Source organism: Astyanax mexicanus, chromosome 12, assembly GCF_023375975.1.
Source record: "Astyanax mexicanus isolate ESR-SI-001 chromosome 12, AstMex3_surface, whole genome shotgun sequence".
NCBI classification, from domain to species: Eukaryota; Metazoa; Chordata; class Actinopteri; order Characiformes; family Acestrorhamphidae; genus Astyanax; species Astyanax mexicanus.
This window is the reverse complement of record NC_064419.1, coordinates 37,052,458-37,067,296: the sequence shown is the minus strand read 5'-3', so window position 1 is coordinate 37,067,296 and position 14,839 is coordinate 37,052,458. Positions and strand designations below refer to the sequence as shown.

At 39.6% G+C, this 14,839-nt stretch overlaps 1 protein-coding gene across 2 annotated transcripts in view; it reads right to left on the bottom strand.

Annotated features, from left to right (window-relative positions):
* The window catches only part of sema6a (sema domain, transmembrane domain (TM), and cytoplasmic domain, (semaphorin) 6A), a 114,748-nt gene that overhangs the window by 18,109 nt on the left and 81,800 nt on the right, over positions 1 to 14,839 (bottom strand). For both annotated transcript variants that reach the window (XM_049486014.1, XM_049486015.1), the window contains exons 12-17: positions 14,183 to 14,338; positions 11,499 to 11,672; positions 9,901 to 10,041; positions 8,867 to 8,944; positions 6,078 to 6,136; positions 4,903 to 4,923 (exon numbers count right to left, since the gene is read on the bottom strand). In XM_049486014.1, the coding sequence (XP_049341971.1) occupies positions 4,903 to 4,923; positions 6,078 to 6,136; positions 8,867 to 8,944; positions 9,901 to 10,041; positions 11,499 to 11,672; positions 14,183 to 14,338 (629 nt within the window). The remainder of the gene's footprint in view (positions 1 to 4,902; positions 4,924 to 6,077; positions 6,137 to 8,866; positions 8,945 to 9,900; positions 10,042 to 11,498; positions 11,673 to 14,182; positions 14,339 to 14,839) is intronic.

The window sequence follows — 14,839 nt, the reverse complement described above, 5'->3', positions numbered from 1 at the left end:
CAGTTACAAAGGACTATAGGGTCGTATTTAACAAAGGCTATTTCTACATTTATTTAACAACATGATTTGTACTTTTTTAGTAAATAATTATAGATGAATAAAACAATAGAAATGATCTAAAATTATTCAGAAAAGCTCTTCTTTTATTGTACAATTATTTCTATTCAAGCATCCTATACACAGTAAATTTGCCAGTGTTAAATCAACACTTTGAGTATTAAAGTTGATTTAACACTAGTGAATTTACTGTGTAGCTGCTCTATACACTGTGTAAATAATTCCGGATCGATCAACCAATAGAAATGCTCTAATAGTGTTCGAAAAAAAAACTCTTATTTTACACATATTTCAATTCAAAGTTAAGAACATTTTGTCTTCTACTATAAACTCACCATTTTGGAAATACATGTTTTTCATTAGACAACAATATGTGTATGATATTCATGTTATATAAACTGTTTAATGTTTTACAAAAAGTTAAATAGGTTTTTCTTGACCTAAAATAATCTAAAATATATTTTATTATTAAATACTATAACAATCTCAGTTCAGATTATGTTTGGCCTTTGTCAAACATCCTTGAAGAAAGCAGCTCCTGTAAATAAATAACACTATAAACCTTTCAGTACTTCTATGACGCCCAATGCTTGAGCTGAATGACAGGCTGAGTTATGCCCATGTGTCGCTCCAGCATGACTCCAGCCTGTCCTCACGAGGGCCGTGACCTTGCGGTCTCTAACGGAGAGGGCAGCTGCCTTGGAGGAACCCGTCTTTGTGGGCATATTTTCTAATTCGGGGCCCTGACAGATCTGCTCTCTCTGCAGGAGTCACCTGGGGTGAGCTTGCTTTATCATACAGGCAATGGAGATAGCTACAAAAGGCCTCGCCTGTATCTGTGGGACCTGGCTGTTCTTCAAGAACAGCTACATTTCATTCACAGTCTTTTATTAGGTTTTTATTGTGTCATTAAATAAAATAATCACAAAATTTGATTATTCACAAGTTAATCATTTTGTACTTCCTGTTTTTGTGTGTGTGTAAGAGGGAGAGAGAGAGGAGGAGGGATGGGGTAAGCAAGTGAGAGTTAGTTATGAGATTTAATCCATATCACAGCATGAATAAACTGTAATCTAACTCAGAAATGACGCTTAAAATGTTGCTTAAATCACTAAATAAAAGCATTTTGCTCTGTAAAAAGAATTAATTGTGTCTATTATGTTGGGGCCAAATTGGTCAAATGATTAAACTGCATTAAAAATAAATCAATCAACATGTGTGTTCATGCTATCGGCACTAGTACTGACAAAATTATAATAAATAACAATAACAACACAACAGGCCATTAAAACTGTGCAAGTCATTAATCTCTCTGAATTGAATTGAAGAATTGATTCATTTTTTTTATCTCCAGCACGCATGAAAACAAAATTAATTATTATATAAAATCATTAATAAGAGTTACACAAGCAGAAAAAAGGCAGGTGTTGATAAACAGCTTTTAAAGCTTATCATTTCTTCTTCCACCAGCACACAGACATATATATGTCTTTAAGCGCTTCTTCTTCACAGATTACACTGATTGGTGGATCAACTGTCAGCTCAGATACTATTCTATAAATCAGAATAAAACAGCAAAACAGCACCCTTCAAAACAGTCACTTCATCACAAAGTGTATCTTCATAACTGTAATCACCCTGTATCTTAATTAAGCGATAAACTCCCGTTCCCATGTGTGCGCGGGCGGAGTGAGTGTTGTGAAGCTGCCGCTGTTTGCCATCGGTCTATCATGCACCACAGCCTTGCACTCTCCCAGTAGCAATCATTAAAATTATTTATTTAAGAATGCACCGGAGGCTGAGCGATTAGTGTGACAGAGCTATTTTATAATTTATTTTCCACGGCCAGGGGAAGTGCCACGCCGGCAGATGACACACATACAGGAGTGAAGGCTCGGACTCCTTGAATAATAAAAAAAAATTATCTCTAAAACGCCAACTTGCACATCCCTTTTACTGGTTAAACAGAATGCTAAACAGGCCTTGCAGCGACAGAGATACAGTGCACTCGCTACATACACCCAGCGATAATCAATGCTCACTATTTACTGTGTGTGAAATGGAGCTTTTAGAAGGGGAGTCGGGGAAAATATGATAGTGTTCCAAGAACATCGCAATAATATCCCATTTATAATTGCATTTTCTCCATGCCATCAAGCCTCACAAATGTATTTGTTTTGTATGAGGAAATATCTGGCATTTTTCTAATAGTTCCGTGAAACTAACTGAGGAATCAAATTTTACGGAAAAACTAAAAAAAAAAAAAAAACTAAAAAAAAAAAGGAAAGCAAAATCATTAATACAGCATCATTACACAAGATGATTTGAAAAAAAAAAAACACTTTCATATAATAATCATTGTAGGGCATTTATTAGCTGTTGCATCATAATAATAACTAGACGTGAACTAAAGAGGTGTTTAGAATTATTTAAGCAATAAAACATGAATGGGAGTGCTATAAAGTGCCCTGATGTGCCCATCATTGACTAACTGCCAACAGCAGACATTTGTGTGTATACATATTTTACAAATATACATATACATATACAATACGTACATAAATGTACACATGCATAGCTTTTCTTACGAATATTTGTGAATAACTGATAATCAAATTCTATATTCTATACTTTTTATTTAGTTATGAAGCTACAGCTAATAGATGTCTTATAAACTAACATTATTATTTTGTATATGAGTATTTGTTTATACTATACAGTTCTGGAAAAAAATAATAGTTCAGTTCGGTTTCTAGTTTCTCTGATTTTGCTTTTTATAGGTTTATGTTTGAGTAAAACGAACATTGTTGTTTTATTATATAGGTACCACTTTAAAATAAGACTACCTTTATAAAGAGTTTATAAATGGTTTACAATTAGTTTATTAATGGTTACTAATTAGGTTGTAAATGCCTTAAAAATCATTAATAATCAGTTATAACACATAATTAGAAAGGGCGACAATGACCTGTTGTTTGCCAAATAGTGAACCAGCAGCCATCTATAACCTTGTCCTTTGTAATTATGTGTTATAACTGATTATTAACGATTTTTAAGGCATTTCCAACCTAATTAGTAACCATAAATAAACAAATTGTAAACTATTTATGAACCCTTTATAAAGGTAGTCTTATTTTAAAGTGGTACCATTCTGTAAACTACAGACAACTTTTCTCCGAAATGCTTTCAGACAATCATAAATCAATATTGGGTGGAATAATCCTGATTTTTAATCACAGTTTTCATGCATCTTGGCATGTTCTCCTCCACCAATCTTACACACCGCTTTTGGATAACTTTATGCCTGCACTCCTGGTGCGAAAAATCAAGGTTTGATGGCTGTGATCATCCATCTTCTTCTTGATTTTATTCCAGAGGTTTTCGATTTGGAAAAATCAAAGCTGTATATTATATATGGGACTATGCCGAGCAGAGAAAGGCAACATGACAGAAAAGCTAAGAAAATCAAAGAGGAGATCCGAATTCCTATTTTTATCATACAGTATGTGTGAATGATAATCAGACCTTTCCAAATAGGGTGATTGCTAATGAGATATGTAGGTCGAGGAGGCAGGCATTCTCACCACCTCCCACCTATCACTGGATCTGTTTAGCATTCCATTCTGTACCAGAGGGACCGGTATCAGTCATACAGCACTGAGAGAAGCATCTGTGTGCGTGTGTGTGTGTGTGTTTGTGTTTGTGTGTGTTTTTGTGCACATTTGAGCAAGTTTTGCAAGGGCAGGAGAGCATCTGCGTTAATAAATATGAGTGTACGCAAGTTTTTGTGTGTGTATGTGTATTTGTGTGTGTATATATATATATATGTGTGTATGTGAGCGCACTGTGGATGCGCCCCACTTTTGCCCGGATTGTATTTCATGAATAATTTCTAGAGGAGCTTTGGAGAACAAGCTGCTGTTTAGCCTCTGTAAACAGCTTCCATCATTTGCATTTGGCTACGTCTCTAACCCACAAAGCCGCCTTCTATTAACCAGCTAGATCCATCCAATTAGGAAATCAAAGGTCAGGGCGAATCAATGGGACCACTGAAGGCTTGCGGAGAAGACGGGGGGAGGAGAGTTATGGCAGGGGTGGGGTGGTGGGTTGGGAGCACGCCTCGTTTCTAGTCGAGTGGGGAGTGAGACTCGGAGAGCGAGCCGGGCTGCTACGGACCACTGCGCTGGTCGGGGAAGCGTGGGAATTAAATATGTAAAACTGACCATGTGATGAATTTTGAGACATTTCATGACCCTGGTGAATGAAATGAAGGTCTGAAAAAAAAAAAAAAATGATGGGAAAAAGTGTGAAAGGAATTAAACTAATGTAATTAAAAATATGTTTTTATTTGAAAGTATTATCATTATTCCTGCTTTAGCAACTGATTATTTGTAAGACTCAATCAGGAATAATCCAATTCTTTATAATTCTTTTCTAATATCTTATTTTTTTTAACGAAGCGACAGCTAATAGAGGTCTTTTAAACTATTGTTATTATGTTTTTAACAACATTTATGAACATTATATAATATATAGAACCGTGCTCAAAGCATCAGCTGACTGCTGATGTCAGTGACGAGATGAAAAGAAACAGACCAGGAAAGCAGAGAGAATTCATTCAAGGTGAAATCACAATAAAAAAAAGAAAGAAAAAGTAGAGGAAAAAATCATAAAAGGAATTAAGTTATGTAAGTTATTTCTAGGCTAATCTAAAGAGAGTAATGTAAAGGGAAAAAATTGAATGAAATGGAATGAGTGAGTAAATGAAAAGACACTGATAAAATTAGTGAAAATAGCAATGCAATGTGCCTTCGTGTGATTGCCTCTGACTCTGATGTCACTTACCATTTAGAGCCACAAAGGAGTCTGGGGGGGAAAAAAAGTGAAAGAAGAAATATGTTAATGTATTAAAAAAACGAGTCTTTCTTCATTCCGTATCCATTTCACTCTGAAATATGCATGCTCTAATATGTTAACACTTGTTTCTAATATTAAAAGAGGAAGGTATTCATAATTAATACGAAATTCTCTTTACGGCAGCCGAAGCTTTCATTACACTGTACAGAAGGAGATAATCGCACCTTACAGGCCAATTCGCTTTCAGCTTTTTCGCTATTCACGGCAGCTAAAATGATGCAATAAGTGAATGCGGGCGATTCAAAGCAAATCTCTGTAGGGCTTAGTGTAGCTTAGTGAATAGGTCATACTGAAACCCTCTGCGAGTAGTGTGTGTAAGTGTGTGGGTCTGAATCAAGACCTGGCTGATGTGTGACCTGTGTCCATTGTAGTGCTAAAGCTGAAAATCATTCCAACAGGACAATGCTCATCCACATACTGCTGCTGTCTCAAGAGTATGCCTTGAAGACACAGACACTAAACCAGGGCTAGCCCCATCCGCAGACTTGTCTCTGATCGGAAGTGTGTGGGATGGGGATGCTATTGGGACTGTGTGAATATTCAAGCTTAATGCATTGGACCTTTTATTGCAGGACACCATCACCCTTAGGAACCTCTACAACTCCATACTCAGTTAATGCAAAGATAAATGCTTAAATGCTTAAAAAAACATGCATGCTCTAGTATGTTAACAGTTGTTTCTATTAATCAATGAAAGAGGAAGTTATTTATAAGGAATACAAACTTGTGCTGTACAGAAGGAGGATAATCGCACCTTACAGCCAGCCTTTAACTCGCCCTCAGCTTTTCACTATTCACGGCAGCTAAAATGATGCAATAAATGAATGCAGACGATTGAAAGCGGGTCTCTGTAGGGCTTAGTGTAGCTTAGTGAATAGGTCACACTGAAACCCTCTGCGAATAGTGTGTGTACTTGTGTGTATCTGTGTGTATGTGAGTGTATGTGTGTGAGGGTCTGAAGCGAGGCCTGGCCTCTGTGTCCAGTGTATTGCTACGGCTGAAGGACAGGCTTGTGAGGCAGAGCCCAGATAAACAGGAGGGAGAAAAGGAGAACAGAGAGAGAGAAAGAGCGAAAGCGGGAGAGAGAGGAGGCCTTTGCTTACTTTGGCAGTCTCCCAGTCCATCTGTGTTGCCCTGCTCCACGTCCTGCTCGAATGACCATCTGCATAATCAACAGAGACAAGACACACGGTGGTGAGCGGCTGCGGCCCTGCTGGCTCGAAGCGGGTCTGCGTGCGCGAGGACGAGCTCAGCTCAGCCCTGGGTGCGCGACCTCCATTTTGCACTGGGACTCAATGACTTCTAGACCAGGTGGTTCTTGGACATATTTAGCTACATAGCAAGAAATAGCAAGAACTATTCAAGTAAACTCATAAATGACCCTGTCAAAAGTTTTTTTTCAATGAACTTATCAGTGGATGCAAAATTAGGGCAAATTTGAAATGTACACTCATCATCAAAAAAAGTTGGACCCAGAAGGAATCAACCAACATTAATGACACTTGGTGCTTTTCCACCAATTAGCGCTTTTCCACCAAAAGAAATCTTGAACTTGTTCCATTTAGGCTTATAAGAACCTTGGTGCTTTTCAGCTCAGCAGCCCACGTTTCCAGCAGTTTTATTGGAAACTTAAATACGTCACGTCATACGTCATCAACAGAGGGCGCTGCACAGCTGTGGTGCTCCTGTACAAAGAGACACGGCCACAGATGTTGTCACAATTCGTGGTGAAGAACCTAGTATTTTACGTTTTCTGCTGCGAATGAATGTTTCTGGTTCTGGAACCTACTTTTGTTGGTGGAAACGTGGCAAACCTGTTCAAAATTAGGTTTACAAACCAGAATAGTGCCGGGTCCACATCAGTGGAAAAGTGCTAAAAGTGAACTTCATTGATAAATCATGCTTTTTTGTTGGATAAAACCAGATGAATCTGTTTGTGGAGGCACCAATTTCAGCGGCAAGATCAATAGTTTGTTGTCATATGTTACACATCCAGAAGACCTTGTGTCATGGTGTGGGGACAATGTCAGATTTTTCACCTTTTTTCTTCATTACAGGGACTTTAACAGCCCAACATTACGGTAATGATCCTGAAACCAATGGCTCTACCTTTTCTGAATGCACTGGATCACTTCACTGTGGTATTCCAACAAGAGAATGCCCATCCACATACTGCTTTTGTCTCAAAATTAATAGCACAATAAATATGCCATGCCATAGCAGACGATTGCCAGACCCATCCTCAAAGGAATTTCCAAGCTGCATGGAATGGATTACTGCAGGACACCATTAGGAACCTCTACAACTCCATGCCGAGACGTCTGGCATGTTGAGCTGCACATGCCGTACGCATGCCTTACACACTACACTGGTAACCTTTATCCTCCCTCTGAATATCACTGCAATCCGACACTTCCTTCTGGGTGCAAGTGTTTCTTTGACGACGAGTGTATTTCCAAACGGTACCAACGAGAAGAACTCTCCTCCAGAAGTAGTAGTAGTTGCAGTAATGCAATCATAAGTTAAGGGAACACAGACAAGGCACTGAGGAATTGAGCGTGCTGTTATCATACAGGCCTCTATTGTCTTGTGTCAGGCTGAGCCTGCTATTCCTGACAGACGTTCAGCCATGCAATCAGAGACAGCCCAACCGTCAAAGAGATTACATTCCGGGTTGTCACAGCTGACAGAGCCGCGTCTCGTAGCTCCCAGCAGGGCCATGTATAGAGGAGAAAAGTTTCCAAACTATCACAGAAATGAAATGATACATTCGCCTGGACAGGCTATTTTCTGAAGTGCGGCGAAAAACACAGAGAGTTTCATTTACAGGGCCGATCAATTCACCTAAACATTGTACTTTGTGAATTGAGGCGCAGTACATCAGAGATATATGATGTCTGGGTGTCAGGTTGACTCGACATCTTCAAGTATACATAACTTTATACAACAGAGCGCTGTGTGCAGAGAATATTCTTAGAGATACTCTTTTTCTAAGATGTTGCAGGTTGTCAAGGCACAAACTGCAACAAGTGTGCAGGTTTAGCTCTTTATAAACAACTGCACACAATGGAGCACAAAGAGGCGATTTATCTTTTTTAAGTTATTTCAGTCTTGCAGCAACTGAGAAAGTGTAGGAAAGTGTAAACTTTCAGCTATTTCTCTCTGGGGCCTGTTTTGTACCAGCACTTTTCATTAAAATGCCACACAAAGCGTGGAGCCAAATGCCTCTCAATCGCTTACCACAAAACCCAGCAGATCATAACCGCGTAATCCTCCACTCAGTCCCTTTAGAAACACCGTGCAGCAAGAGTGAGGTCATCTAACCTCTTAATGCTTCTGTCTACTCAATTTCCAAAGTGGAAAGCTCAATCAGAGCAGTCAAGGCTTTGGAAATAATAACAGGATAGAAAAAAAAAAAAAACACACACACACACAAAAAAAAAACCAACAGCACGCCATAACCGATCGCTTTGTGGAGATCAAATTCACTCGTCAAACATCAAAAAAGTCTCCCGCTCCTGTAATAATGACTTCATCTGCAAAATGCATGATTTCTGCTCCCAGAAATGCCGTATGATGTTTGTTCAGCAAGCAAACCCACCACAGCATAGTAAATACAGCTATAAATTATGCTGTCCCCCCCCCCTTCCCCCCCAAGGGTCAATATATCTCCCTTGTTCCTTCCGTCAGCTTTTCCTTCAGCCTCATCCACCAGAAGCAACAGAGAAGAGCATCAAACGCAAGGCAAACCACAATTAGATGAAGCTGCAGGAGGGAGAAAAGAGCATGTGTGGAAAAGACCGAGGCTGGAAACCAGAGGGTGGACTTAGGTCATCACCCTGCAAGCCAACTGTGGCTGCAGCAGCTGGTGAAAAAGGGTGGATCAACGTACTTTGTGCTGGTGACGACTTCTCTGCAGGCTCCCTCCGACAGCCAGCCACAGTAGGGGTCTCTGGAGGCGATGCAGGACCTGCGCGGGAAAGACAAAAACCTGGTCAAACAGAGCGTCTTCAATTAACATGATTTTTTTTAAACTGGGGGTGTAAGAAAATATTGTTAGTTTTTTAAGTCTTGCAATATTTTTCTATAATTAAAATAATATAATAATAATAATAACTGCTTTTAAATTAGTTCATATGTAATGAATGGTGGCAGACAGTGGTTCACTTTGTGTTGTGTTTAAACTCCGCCCACTAGATAACACAGTATTGTCATTAGATCCCATTGTTTTCATTGAGTTAACTTTTCCCGGTCAACCAGCAACATGTTTTAAGCCTTACTGGCCTTCAGGGGCCTCTTTGCCTGTAATGTTCGATCCCCGTAAATCGCCGCTTGCGGCTATATTTATTATTATTATAGTTCTTATTCTTTTTCTGCCATAGAAGTGATTGGGCAGAAGAAACCGTAAGGCCTACAGGGCTGAGACTTGGTCATATGGTAGTACTTCTCACCGCTACTTTATTTATAATATGTACAAGATTTTATAAATACTGTGTGTTTATACTCTGACAGTTTCCATAGGCAATATATTGCCTTGCGTACAGAATTTCAATATATAGTGATTTAGTGAATTGTAGCCCTTGTATCATGATATGTATCTTACTGCCAAGTTCTTGCCAACACACTCTATTTTTAATATTATAAATATTGTGAAGTGCAAGGAAATGCATTGTTGTGTCTTTTATAAAAAGTATTTCTATTCTTTTTAAAAAATAATAACTATGTACAGTAAAGCTTGATATAGAGCAAAAATACAGAAATCTAGATTTCTGAGGGGTTAACCAGGATCACTATGCTCACTGATATCATCTCCTGTATTTACTAACAAAGTACATACAGGTCTGACATCTTTTCCCAGTAATGAGGTGAAGACAAAGCTGCTGATAACCTTATCAAGTAAGCTGATATGCAGGCTTTAGAACTCACTTTTTGCATCTCCCATGTCTCTCACACCGCGATAGTGGAACCTTGACTACACAGGACGTGAAGGCTACAAACAGAGCGTGACTTTTGCTGTCGATCTGCATGTTGATTATGCGTTTATCGTCTACGCCGTCAATGCTGCACCTGCAGAAACAAAGACACAATTCATGCCAAGGTCAATTTCTTCTTATTCATGTGATCCAAGGTTTGAGTTATCACTGGCTGCTGAGAAATGGAAAATAAAGGATCTCTTAAGTGGTACCCAAAGTTTTCCAGTAGATCCCCAAGTTCTAGTTTTCCAGTAGATCCCCAAGTTCTAGTTTTCCAGTAGATCCCCAATTTAGCTGAGCCAACTAACACAATTACCTACTAGGATTCCCGCTATCACTTGCAATGTTCCAGATTCTAGAAGGTAGAGGACAAGCACATGCCCCTTAAATACATGTGAAGTCAGCCATCGCCTCTTTTTCAACTTTTGCCAATGCAGCCTCACTAGACACCCAACAATCTTTAAGGAAAGCACCAGATACCCAGCTCTGATACATCAGCCAACAGACACCTGTGCCAGCCAGCATCACAGTGGGAGTGAGGGAGCATTGGCAACTGTGCTCTCTCGGGCTCCGGCTGCTGATGACAAATGAACAAAAGCAAAAACCTAGCAGTAATAGTAGCCAAAACCCCAATCTAACATAGTATTCAACTGTGGGATGTTAGTCAGCTATTCCTTCATAACCTTGCTGCTCATTTCAGTACATATAACGAAACGTGTCTGTATTATTTAGCAGCAGTTATCTGTGAAGTCTCTCCTGATGCTCCTCCAAAGCATTTCTGTTTGGCTTTCTGAAAGCGCACAGAGCTTCACTCTAATCCTGTGCTCCACAGATCTGAAGGGGGGATTTAATTCCGACTTCATGAAGGTTGGCCCCCGTGCATTAGAGCTCTCAATTAAGGCTTACGGTCCATCTACCCTATGTAATGTGTGGCGGGCATCTTTTCTCTGATCCTTCCCTGTAAAGTCACTTACGCTAACCGCTAAAGCTAAGCCACATGGCCTTCAGCCAGAGAATGCTCTACCCGTGCCACGCTGTGTGTGTGTGGGGGGCAGGCTTGCTTGCTTTGCTACTCCACGCTTTGTCACATGACGCAGCTCAGTGGCTAACAACGGCAGTCTCCTTAAATACCCTCATCCACCAGCAACTAACTGTGTCCAACTGCTTCCATCCAGCTTTCATCCACATATTTGCTTTGGCCCCCAGTGCTCTGTTTATCCCGCATCGGCATGGTCCAAACCTCCTCATCGCGTCTTAGAAAAAGAGGGGATCTCAACTGGGCTTTGAGACGCTCATCCGATCCCCTCCTCAAACCGCCCTGCATTCTTTAATCATCCACCATTCGTTAGGCCGGGCCTTGCGGCGGTGGCCCGACGGCAGAAGTTCCACTACGCTCCCTTTAATTTGCTAACCACACTCGAGGGGCTGTAACCTGATAAAACTCTTTTAAATGATAGAGTAGAGCTCTTCAGCAGGGCTGGGGTGCTGTAGCGTGGTCTGGAGGGGGGGGGGGAGGAGAGGTTGGGGGGGGGGTTGTAATGAAATACACACTTCTCGGGGTTGTAGATGCTCAGCTCCTCCAGGAAGAGGCTGTCGTTCAGGAAGCCGCTGTTCATTTTAGCCAGGAACTTGAGGATGATGCCTCTTTCTGAGCCCAGGAAAACGACGGTGTGGTTGCGATAGGGCCCGGCGGCATTATCCACTGCTATGCGCGTGAGCCGGTATCTGCAGAAATAAGAGGGCGAGAAAGCAAGAGAGAGCAAGAGAGAGAGAGAGAGAGAGAAGTGTGAGGAAGCACACATTACCCAGCGATTCGCCAGCGACTTAAAAAACATTCAGCTCTCGCTCTCGCTAAAGAAATTAGACCATTATCTGGCGCCTGCCGCTCCAATTACCATGCTTATCTTGGTGTTAATCAAATGTATGTATAATTTTCAAATCAGTATGCAAATACACTTTCAAGGTAATTAAAACTGGCGGGATGAAAACGCTAAGACAAATAAATTATCCAGGAATTTTCTTTCATCTTCACAAATCTCTCGAGTCTTAGAACGCCGTCTCTGATATTAAAACAGGCGAAGGGAGAAGATGAGAGACATGTTTTACAGAAGTGTATGTTCAGTAATTTAGCATTACTTAGACAAATTTGCACAGACCTCAATGAACACTGTACTGTTCAAGACTAAAGCAGGGACGTGGTGCGCCGGGAGGTCCGCTAATATTCTTCCGCCATTTCTGTCTGTAAACGATTTCGATTCTTTTTAAAACAAAGCTAGTTTTTTCCTGCCTGACCTGAGAGAAAGAGAGTCAGATCTCTTTTTTCACTGTCTGCTTGGCAGGAACATCCTTTCGCTCTGTTCCAAAATGGACTCCATTGTTCTAATTTGTTAGAAAAAGAAACACTTGAATTGAAACATCTTCCCTTCAGGGTAGAGCTCAGATAAAGTCTTACTCCAGATTCAGTTTCCAGCTCACTTCCTGCAGCTAAAGAATAGTCAGCTCCGTTATGGGTGAAACAGATATCCCAACCCCCTGCCCCAGTTACTAAATGAATCTATTTGAGGGGCTCTTAGTGCCTGAATTTGACTTGATCATTCTGCCACCATCATTCTGCATTGCAAATGCATTGCTGAAACCCATGCCCAAATCTGTGATGACTATTATGCTAAAAAAGAAACAAAAAATGAACCCATACATATCATTATGTGTTAAATCAGTGCAAATTATATACACTCACTGAGCACTATTTTATTAATAATACTACTTATACTACTACTAATAGTGGGTATAGCCTCTTTAAAAATTTGCTTCTGATTTCAAAAGAGCCTCATGAATTCCGTGAGATGTTGAAATTGTTAGGATGCTGAGATGGGGCCAGGAAGGGATGCACACGGTCAGCAAATTCTCAATACTGAAATAGACGATGGCATTTAAATCCCAAGGCATGCCAAGAAAAGATTCCCCACAATATTACACCACCTCCACCAGCTGGTAATGTTGACACAAGGGAGGCTGGGTCCATGGATTCATGTTGACGCTGCCAAATTCTCGTCATACCATCTGCATGCCTCTGCAGAAATCGAGATTTATGTGCCGCTTGCAGCCTCAACTTTCTGTTCTTGGCTGACAGAAGAAGAACAAAACGTGGACATCTTCTGTTGTAGCCCAATTAGTGATATCTGTTATGTGCTGTCATAGCATTTGTGTCAATTTGAACCTGTCTGGCTATTCCTTGTTGACGTGGTGTTTCTATTTGCTGAAATGAGTGGATGTTTTTTTTTTATTTATAGCATTAGAGTAAACTCTGGAGTAGCACTGCACAATACAGCTCTGGAAAAAATTAAGAGACACTCAGTTTCTGAATCAGTTTCTCTAATTTTGCTATTTATATGTATACGTTTGAGTAAAATTAACATTGTTGTTTAATTCTATAAACTACAAACAACATTTCTCCCAAATTCCAAATAATAATATTGCAATTAAGAGCATTTATTAGCAGAAAATGAGAAATGGCTGAAATAACAAAAAAGATGCAGAGCTTTCAGACCTCAAATAATGCAAAGAAAACAACAAGTTCATATTTATAAAGTTTTAAGAGTTCAGAAATCAATATTTGAGGGAATGACCCTTATTTTTAATCACAGTTTTATGCATCTTGGCATGTTCTCCTCCACCAGTCTTACACATTTTTTTGGATAACTTTATACCACTCCTGGTGCAAACATCCATGCAGTTCAGTTTGGTTTGATGGCTTGTGATCATCCATCTTCCTCTTGATTATATTCCAGAGGTTTTCAATTTGGTAAAATCAAAGAAAATCATAATTTTCAGGTGGTCTCATTTTTTTCCAGAGCTGTATATAATTTAAGCTTTGTTATTGCACTGTGTTCATATGCAATTGTCACATCTCAGGATAGGAAAAGCTTTTTTTGTGCAAAATGTTTTTTCCCCACATTTTGATGGTTGATGTGAACATCACCTCAATGTACATTATTTTATATATTTTAACATTTAAACTGCTGCCATATGCATATGCATGGATAGTAATAGATATATAGTGAATAGATAGTAGTACTTACTATAGATGTTCCGAATAAAGCGATTCCAGATGTACTGGTTACATTTATTTACAAAGCCTTACTTGAATAGACTGCGCCATTAGAAATGTATTTATGTTAGGAAGTGGCCACTGGGCTTCATTAGTGTCTATAAGCTGGAATGATGTGAATGCTCACCGAACCATAGTCTTGAGAAACCAAGGGCGGTTGGCGATAGAGGGCACTGCCTCTTCCATCAGAGGATGCATCTTGATGAAGTTCAACGTGTCGTCTGGGAATTCGTTGGACACTTTGTACTTTTCCACTGATGGTGTCCCAGCACAGCAGCCTGGCCTAAAGGGCAGAGGACATGAGGGCTTAGAGAGAGAGAGAGACTGAAACAAATAAATGACACAGAATTTCTAAATATAATAAACTGTGTGCAATCTATAATAATAAAACATACAAAGGGAGAAGATGTAGGGATTCAACAAGTTTACGTATATGTATTTGTGGTATATGAATGTGTAAATTTAGCGTCAATGCTGGGAAAATATCTCCAATGTAGATTTATGACTAAAATAGCACAGTTGAGGTAAATATTTAACAGAAAATTGCACTGCTGAGGTAAATGTGTGACTAGAGTAGCACTGCTGAAGTAGGTGCTCAATAATTTTTTTTTTATTAATTTGTAGTCTTGTATTTGCTTTTTCTTTGAAAAGTAAGCCAAAATACGTTTAGGTTATTTAATTAATGGTATCAATGGTACGATACTTGAAATGGGTGTTCACTAACATTAGTTACAGTTTAACATATTTACACAGATTGAACAAAGCAAAAAACATCAGGGGCAAA